We start from the raw sequence: 9,031 nt of genomic DNA, 5'->3' as shown, positions 1-9,031 counted from the left end.
AATTGCCAATTCCAACGCAAGCTTATAAATGAAGATGTACATCAAAGTGCGAAAATATGGCATATGTTGACATTTTAAAGAAAAACAGAGAATACGATTGTGTCGCTCTCTCTTATACTTCTCGAATCATATCGACTTGCTTATATACCTCTTAAATCATGTCAACGGTCCTGAGCATCGATGGTATTAGTTTGCCATCATACCTGATGCATGTAGTGGATCACTTAGTGTTAATTGCCTATCAGTGATATATAATTGCGATAGTCTAGCCTCGCGCACACGCTCCTACATCAGTTAGCAATCAAACTATGCATCATTCAAGAGAAAAATCGTTTTTATTTTCTTCCTAGAAATTCAAGAGAAGAATCTATAACAATCACAAGTGTAATCAAATCATGACTTCAATTCGCTAGTCCTCACAAAGAACATAAGACAAGAGTACTATGCCAATTAAGATGGCCAATGGATCTCTGTCCTGGCGCTGGCTGGGTACCCTGAACCGCGATAATCCTGCGCTGGAGCTGCAAAATAGAATTCTCCGAGTCATATATATAGAAGCAGCTCACATCAAGTCAACGGTCTTTCATTTCTCTTAATGCCTCATGACCTCAACATTACGAGACCCGTTTCGAATTCGAGTGGTTTTGTATTCCACAATATCTTCTCGGCAAAGAAAGAATGAAGAGGAAGCGATAAGAACAGCAACAGATCAACATTGTGAACCAAGAGAGGGGACCTCAAATTTTGCGTAGGGTATCGCTCTATATTTATGGCGATTACGTAACATTATCATGTAATTATTGCAGTCATCTCTTTCAAGCATGCACATGGTGGAATCCATGTATAAATCATATAAGAGTCCGGCAGGATTGAAACTGAGATGCGACTTGTTTATGTTACCTCCTTGGGGGTGTCCAAGCAGTGCAGACGCAACGTCTTGTACTCCTGTTTGATACGAACCACTGCCGTGCTACACCTGCACAATGATCATATCCATAGGAATTAGGAAGTCATTCAACTTCACGGTGTTAAGATACAGAACAGAAGTGAGCATGCCGATGCTTTGCTGCTGAAAGGATTAGTCACTTGGCAAAAGGCGTTCCTATCCTAATCCTGCTTCAACTACTGCCTGAACTTTCCTGTTGGAGATAGATAATTTCTACCTGAAATGGCCAGTTTTAGTCAATTTTGTTTTTCTGTTTCAGGCCGGTCCAGAATTTGGAGCTTCATATGGTGAAAATGTTGGAAGAGAAAGACATTTATTCTTCAACAAAATGATGTTGGGGTCAAGTTAAAAAAAAAAATTGCTCAAAGCATGTCAAAAAAGTGAATTTTTTTGGGAAATAATGATCTGAAACACCTTTGGAAATCGTATAAAGCGAAATACACCTTTCGATCAAATCTCCAGGGCTGATGAAATAGAAGAATATCCGGACTATTTCACTGGAAATCTTGTTTTGTAATACTAGTGAAAGTACGTATTATTGCTATACAAAGATCAAGGATTGACTCTTTTGTTTTCATAGACGAGCATTTCTTATCCAAGTGATAACAATATATCAAATTTTAGGTAGATTGATTCTGATCATATTAGTTTTATGAGCTCTTAATCTTAACTTATGATGAAAAATTCAAAAAAATAATGAAAAATTATTAAAAAATATTTGTATTATTGCCGGCTATGTCACGTGAGACGGCCAGCATCCACGTCAGCGATTTCCGATCAAAATTGGCTGTATGGTCTCAATTGGCATAATGAGAAAATGTTTAGACTCAATGGTATAATTAAAAGATTTAAGACTGAATTGGCACAAATACAGTAGATTTCAGACCTTTTTGGTAATTTTCCTGCACGCACGAGTGATAGGGAATCATTACTGTTGCAAAACGAAACTATAAAAGGGATCAGTTTGTCTTATTCAATTTATAACCTTGTATAAAATTTCTAAGACGAATTACGTTTAAATCATGGGCAGATTGATCTAATCATAATAGTTTTATGAGCTCATAATCTTAACTTCATATCATAAATGTAAAAACTAGATCCGGTCCATGTGAAAAATGGTAGTAAAATGTCACGTAAGCTGTCATATTCAGCAAATTCAATGCCATAACGATTATTTTGATGGTATGGCAAACACATCTCTGAAATGCTAAAAAAAAGAAAAATAAAAAACAGGAGCTTATCACGATCGATTGGTGCTTTAATTATTTCAAAACTTACGGTGAACATGCATGCATGCTTTAAATTGGATATTGCTAATAGGAACAAATAAGAAATTTTGCTCAGGATAAAAAGAAAGAAAAAACCAAAGGAAATTTTACCAACCGTAAGAGAATAGAAGACTATTCTTCCTTTCTGGAGTTGGCTGTTGATATCGTCCACAATATGACTCGAGTATCCTTCCTTTCTTTGTAATGGCCGTCGAAGGCAGGCGAAATCCCACATTCTTTCAAGCGTCAAATGACTCGTGTGTGGAAGACCTTAATCGGTCAAAAGCTGTCGACCGAATGAGACACAGTCGCCGTAGGTTTTCTAATGCTAGTGGCTCAGTAAGCTTTTTTAAGGATTTGGACCCGAGCAAAGACAATTCCTCTAGCGACTCTAATTCCCCCACGCCTTCAAGTTTTATTAGCCTTGGGCAGTTAAAAAGGCCCAAATATTGGAGCCCCTTTAATCCCCGTAAGGATAGCCTCTCAAGCAATTCACTATCTCTCACTTTCAAACTATGGAGTTTCTCTAGCTGCTGTCCAAGCACATCATCGAATCTGACCTCCCTCAGCCGACATTTACAAAGTTCCAAACTGGACAAATTCGTCAAGTCGCAAAAGAGCGACCTTTCCATCGGTGAATTGACATCGTGTAGAGTCAATTTTTCAAGACTGGATGGAAGTCCCAGCATAGATTGAGGGTCAACACAAGTTATCTCCAGAATACGAAGCTGATAAAGAGTAGCCCAATTAATCAGAGGAAATGTGACATCTCTCATGACGAGTGTCAGTCTCTCTAGATTAGATAACCCCTTGATCCACTCTATCTTTAGAGCTCCTTCTGACAATCCAGGAGTGTCGCTCCATATATGAAGATGGACTAAGTTAGTTAGGTATGAAAAGTCAGGAACTGTTGGCAATAAATGAGATGAGAACTTCAACTCCTTCAAACTCACAGGGAGCTCTGGCAACTGTTCAAATTCATCACACTGATGCAAACGAAGTTGTTGTGAGTTGATTTGCATGTGCTTTAGATGCTCTAGTTTTGAGAGAGAGCCATCAACCACTAGCAATGCTTTACAACCTTGAAGAATCAATCTCTTCAAATTCAAGCATTTTGAGAAGTCAGGAATCCTTTTTAACCTTGAGCAACCGGTGATTCGTATAACTTTCAAGTTCTCGCTCACCTAGAAAAATCAAACCAAAAATCAGCCAAGTGAAAAGCACATGAGTAATTTGGCCAGCGAGACAAATAAGACAAAAAGCAAACTGCACGGTGTGATGTTGTACCAGGCATGGCCCCCATCCGGGCCAATTTTCAGTAATGTTACTTCCTGAAAGCTCGAGCACGGCTAGTTTCTTGAGACATAAATTCGTCGCTTTTAATTTCGACGGGCAAACACTCCAAGAGAGCCATATTAACTTGGAGAGAAGATTTTTAAAGTCCCCTACCATGTTGCCACCCTCTAATTCCAAAAATCTCAGATTGGGCAACTTCGAAAATTCTTCACTCGTGAAATTTTGCACTTGGGAGAGTCCGGTTAGATTGAGTGCTACGACTCTGTTTGTCCCCTGGGGATAGGAAAAGCATAAGTACACATTTGAACTGGATGACAAGCGTGGTGCTGTATTAGTCTGAGGAGCTTGATTATGTTTAGTAAGGAAACACATATTATTGCTTCGTACATATCTAAATTGAGAAAAGCATAAGAAAGAGCAAATCAAGTCATTCTAACTTGTTCGTAGAGTTGTAAAGAAATCTTTATACCGTATAAAGCATAACAACATTTCTAATCCATTAGTTTAAGCGAATTTCTGATGCAAGATGATCATAAAGAACTTCATTATCATTGAGTAGAACAATTTGAAAGAAAATACCTGCAATGATTTTACAATTAAAAAAAATATTGCCAGACCAATTTCTAACTGTGTCTTGATTTTATAACTTGATCGCAACTCTGTGAGTCAAAACCTGCTTGGTCTGGAGCGTGTGGAAGTTCGGTTTACTCCAGAGCATCCCTTTATTAGGTTTCACATGAGTGTTATTACAAGATGAGAACAGGCAAGCCATCCCCGTTTCGGGAATCTAATCGATGTATAAAACAGGGGAAAAAACCACCAAAAACCCCAAACTTTGCCCCATGTGACACATTTACCCCGAACTTTTTTTTGTGACACCAAAAACCCCAAAGTTTGCTATTTGTGACACATTTACCCAAATATACTGTAGCCTAGGGTATTTTAGTCTTTTTTCCCTTTTTCTATTTTTTTCTTTTTTCCGGCGAGGGCGAGGGCTGCCTTGCCGGCGTCGGGCGAGGGCAGCCCTCGCCTTGCCGGCGTCGGGCGAGGGCAGCCCTCGCCTCGCCGGCGTCGGGCGAGGGACCCTTGCCCCGCCCGCACGAGGTGAAGGCCGCCCTCGCTTGGGCGGGGTGAGGGTGCCGCCGGGCGTCGGGCGAGGGCTTCCCTCGCCCCGCCCGGCGAGGGCGGCCCTCGCGAGATCCGGCGAGGGCGACCCTCGCTCGACGCCGGCGAGGGCCGCCCTCGCCGGGATCTGGCGAGGGCGGCCTCGCCGGCGTCGAGCGAGGGTCGCCCTCGCTCGGGCGAGCGAGGGTAGCCCTCGCCGACGCCATCGCCCCTCGCTCGGCGTCCTCGCCCCCTCGCCGGCGTCGGCGAGGGCGCCTCGCTCGCCCGGGCGAGGGCGACCCTCGCCCGACGCGCCGGCGAGGGCCGCCCTCGCCGGATCCGGCGAGGGGGGCCCTCGCCGACGTCCGAGCGAGGGCGGCCCTCGCCGGATCCGGGCGAGGGCCGCCCTCGCCTGGGCGGGGCGAGGGAAGCCCTCGCCCGACCGCCGGCGGGGCCTCGCCCGCCCGGGCGAGGCGGCCTTCACCTCGCTCGGGCGGGGCGAGGGTCCCTCGCCCGACGCCGGCGAGGCGAGGGCTGCCCTCGTCCAACGCCGGCGAGGGCAGCCCTCGCTTGGGCTGGGCGAGGGTCCCTCGCCCTCGCCGGAAAAAAGAAAAAAAATAGAAAAAGGGAAAAAAGACTAAAATACCCTAGGCTACAGTATATTGTGGTAAATGTGTCACAAATAACAAAGTTTGGGATTTTTGGTGTCACAAAAAAAAGTTCAGGGTAAATGTGTCACAGAGGGCAAAGTTTGGGGTTTTTGGTGATTTTTTCCCATAAAACAAAGATTTCTTTCAAAACAGTAGAGATATTCAACCATCGCGGTAAAAGTCTCCCATATATCGTTTGAAATGTTAGAGATGGACCATTAATTACTAAATCCATATATTGTAGGAAAGCTCTACCGGAAAATACACAAAAGATAGCATATCAAATTAATTACTAAACATATTACCAAATTTTTTTGCAAGGGGTCGTTGACGATGTCTCATTAAACAGCAATGTTGCTAATGTTTGCCAACTTAGCATAAAGGAACAAAGACGGCTTGGAAAAGCTTTTGATAGCCTAGGAAATCGCAATCTGCATCTGTTTTGTTGAACAATTTTTGTATTCAAACGTATTCCCTGAAGTATTTGCTACTAATTACTTTTCACGTCATAGTAATAAATTTATAAACACCTCTAAAAATGATATGTAATGATATTATCACCAATGAACTCTTATACGAATTTCGTTCTTCTTTGCCAGAAGGGAAATTGAACAAAAAAAAATTTACCGTAAGAAACTAACTCCACAACCGGTGGTAAATGCATGGTCGATTTTTTCCTAAAGAAAACAGCAGGGTGATTATAGCTTACCTCTCTCATCTTAACCGTATCCAAGGCAATCTCGGGCACCCACAACCTGCTGCGCTTTCCAGGAATATTGACATCTTCACGTTGAATAATTTCTCTTCCAAGATCTCTAAGTTGGTCATGCATCCACAAGGTATCATTTTCTTGTATCTTTATTAACGACATGCGAGTAAGGACAATTACTTCACTTTTTGGGAAATAGTTCGAAGCTTTCCACATATAGTACGGATGGAGTCTTTCTTTTCCAATGAAGTAACATGCGATATCAAGAAAGATATCTCTCTGACTATGCTCTAACATGTCATAACTAATCTTTAATTTATTGAAGACTTCCTGCTTGGGCACCAAATCTAATTTCCTCAGCGTGTCTTTCCAAAATTGTTTGCTTTTGCCGAAAAGTGAGGAGCCGATAACCTCAAGGGCTAATGGAAGCCCACCTGTTTTGCGAGTAATCTTGTGTGAGATATCATCATAGTCATGTGGTGGGAAGTCCATCCCGAAGGCATGTTTACTAAAAAGCTGAAGAGAATGAAAAGAATCCATTTGTGTCATTTCATAGATTTCAAACTGTTCGGAATGTGCTTGGAAACTACTCTCTTCGCCCTTCACTTTGATCGGCAAAAAGTTGATGTCCCTCGTTGTAATGATGATTTTGCTTCCTGGACCAAACCAATCGCTATTTCCTGCTAGTTTAGAGAGTTGGTCCCACTTATCCACATCATCAAGAATAAGGAGAACTTTCTTATTACGAAACCTTTCACTAATTATGTCAATCCCTGCATCAACAGAATTGTGGGTTGCTAGAGATCTGCCTTGGAGAATATCTGATAACAATTGCTTTTGTAAGTCGATAATTCCACCGTGCTGCGCAGATTCACGAACATCCAATAGGAAGCTACAACCTTCAAATCCATTGGAGATTTGATTAAAGACAGCACTTGCGAGAGTTGTCTTACCAATACCGCCCATTCCATGGATGACCAGGTAATGAATATCAGGAGAACCTTTCTTTAACAAGTCCTTGATAGCTTCCACATGATCATGGATCCCGACTAAACGATCAGGCATATTTCTCCTTCTTTTCTTCAGCTTGTTGAAAACCTCGTCAACAATAGTGTTGATGATTTCACCATAACTACCATATTGACACAAGAGTCTTAGCGTGAAACAGACGGTAGGCAAACTTTCGAGCTGAGGAATATTGTAGATACGAAACTAGTTGGATCTTTGAATGGGCGAGGTTTTACCCAATGGGAAGGAAGACAATAATTACAAGGACAAAAGAAAGGAAAACGGTTTAGCTATTATACTATGCTTGACGGGAGTAACGCAAAGACAATAAATATGGGACGAAATTTTATTCCTTATAATCGTCTCACTTTGGTAGAGATCTGCAAAAAAATTAACTAGGCAAAGGATCTTGAGGGCCGGAAGCGGTATAATATTACGCCGACGAAAGCATCATGAGTACTCTTCATCATCTCAATCTAAGATGTACTTCCCAAGTGAATACACGTGATTATGCTTTTAATTGCCTGAAAAAAATGAAAGAGACAGCAGATTCTGAGCTCACACTCTTACCCTTTGTCATTCAAGCCCCATCCCTTGATTCTTGCGACCTGGGTCAGAGCCTCTTTCCATCGCCGAACATTATCACGGCCGAACTTCTCCTCATGCTTCTCCAGATCGTCAAGGTACAATCGAGTTTTGAGCTTCACGTCATTGGGATCCACGTCATAGAAAATGGGTAAGATCACTTTGTCATTCGCTTTGCTTGAGCAATCCACCATGTGCGTGAGCTCGCGAAGACACCACGCACTGGATGCATAGTTCCTAGAGAAGACGGGGACGAGTATTTTGGCGGATTTGATGGCATGTAGAAGCTCGCCTCCAATCTTTTCGCCCTTTCGGATCTCTTCATTGTCTCTGAAAACGCGAATTCCAGCTCCAACCAGGGAGTGATAGAGGCAATCGGTGAAGTTGAGGCGGGTGTCGAGGCCCCTGAAACTCAAGAACACCTCGAATTCGGCCCCCGACGAAGTGCCGACATCATCACAAGCGGATGTCGTCGCTGCATCTCGTAAGTCCCTCTTTCTCTTCATCCTCCTTCAGGACCTCAAAGTCTTCACCCGATTCGATCACAGTGAGATGCGGAGTCCTCTCTGAATCTGATCTGGGATTCCCCTGAAGGAATTAGCGAAGCGAGGGAGGCAGGAGAACAGCACTGCGCTTTCGCTGTATTTTCTCGGATTTGTTTGCTTTTGTCTCAAGCATAGAAAGAAAAAAGAATGGCGACGACTTCGATAAGTCGAGCCAATGAAAGTCCTCCAAAGTGGCAGGGTCCACCTTAATCACGGCTTTCGATTTGTGAATGGTAATAACACGGAAAAATGACATGAATCTTGGTCCAATATTTAATGTGATCTCTTAATTTTTAATTTGTTCAATGTAGTTCCTTTGTCATTTGTTCAATGTAGTCCCTGAACTTTTAATTTTTTTAATTTCGTCTCTGAACTTTTGGTACATGTTCAAGATAATCCCTAAATTTTTGGTACATGTTTAATTTAGTCTTTCCATTAATTCAAGTTCAGGGATTATAGTGAATATTTTCATATAGTTCAAGGACTACATTAAATATGTACCAAAAGTCCAGGGACTACATTGAATAAATTAAAAGTTCATGAATCACATTGAATATTAAACTAAAGTTCAAGGACTACATTGAATAAATTAAAAGCTCAGGGACCACATTGCACATTAGATCAAAGTTTAAAGATTGTTTGTGTCATTATCCCTAATAACTAATATGAGCGTGCTCAGCTCGCTGTAGAGAAGGTGTTCTCTGGAGGATTGGACGAAGAAACTCTGTATCTGATGTTTCATATATATATATATATATATCGACTAAAATATAGTTATAAGAACAATGTGTTTTTTGGCCAGCAGTCGTATTAACAAGTTCAAAAGCATTAGTTGTACGTTTAATCCCCGCATCGAGAACTATTTATTTATCAAACCAGAAAAAATTGCGTATTTGGTACTTACCTTCCTTTAGCGTAAT

At 42.0% G+C, this 9,031-nt stretch overlaps 1 protein-coding gene across 2 annotated transcripts; it reads right to left on the bottom strand.

The window, feature by feature from the left end:
• Positions 1 to 316: 316 nt before the first annotated feature.
• On the bottom strand, positions 317 to 8,321 carry LOC115678376 (disease resistance protein L6-like). Of its 2 annotated transcripts, XM_056311235.1 has the most exons (7): positions 7,552 to 8,321; positions 6,927 to 7,105; positions 5,974 to 6,407; positions 3,502 to 3,783; positions 2,330 to 3,398; positions 901 to 976; positions 317 to 521 (listed from the first exon to the last, which is right to left on the bottom strand). In XM_056311235.1, the coding sequence occupies exons 1-5, from the start codon at positions 8,070 to 8,072 to the stop codon at positions 2,454 to 2,456; spliced, it is 2,361 nt and encodes a 786-aa protein (XP_056167210.1). In that variant the 5' UTR covers positions 8,073 to 8,321; the 3' UTR covers positions 317 to 521; positions 901 to 976; positions 2,330 to 2,453. The 2 variants fall into 2 exon arrangements, with proteins under 2 accessions (XP_056167210.1, XP_056167208.1); XM_056311233.1 differs by having other exon boundaries at positions 5,974 to 7,105.
• Between the last annotated feature and the right edge of the window lie 710 nt (positions 8,322 to 9,031).

This window comes from Syzygium oleosum, unplaced genomic scaffold (assembly GCF_021117445.2).
Source record: "Syzygium oleosum isolate NSW1041296 unplaced genomic scaffold, Sole_v2.1 Sole_v2.05, whole genome shotgun sequence".
In the NCBI taxonomy this organism is placed as follows: domain Eukaryota; kingdom Viridiplantae; phylum Streptophyta; class Magnoliopsida; order Myrtales; family Myrtaceae; genus Syzygium; species Syzygium oleosum.
Note: the sequence above shows the minus strand (reverse complement) of the source record. Positions and strands in the feature narration are given on the sequence as shown.

Excerpts from the sequence above, each read along its gene's own strand:
- LOC115678376 (XM_056311233.1), bottom strand. The coding sequence starts at position 8,072 with ATGAAGAGAAAGAGGGACTTACGAGATGCAGCGACGACATCCGCTTGT. Across the intron at positions 7,106-7,551 it reads TGGGGCTTGAATGACAAAGG|TTATGGTGAAATCATCAACA; the intron begins GTAAGAGTGTGA and ends TCAATATGGTAG. Across the intron at positions 3,784-5,973 it reads ATACGGTTAAGATGAGAGAG|GGGACAAACAGAGTCGTAGC; the intron begins GTAAGCTATAAT and ends TCCTATCCCCAG.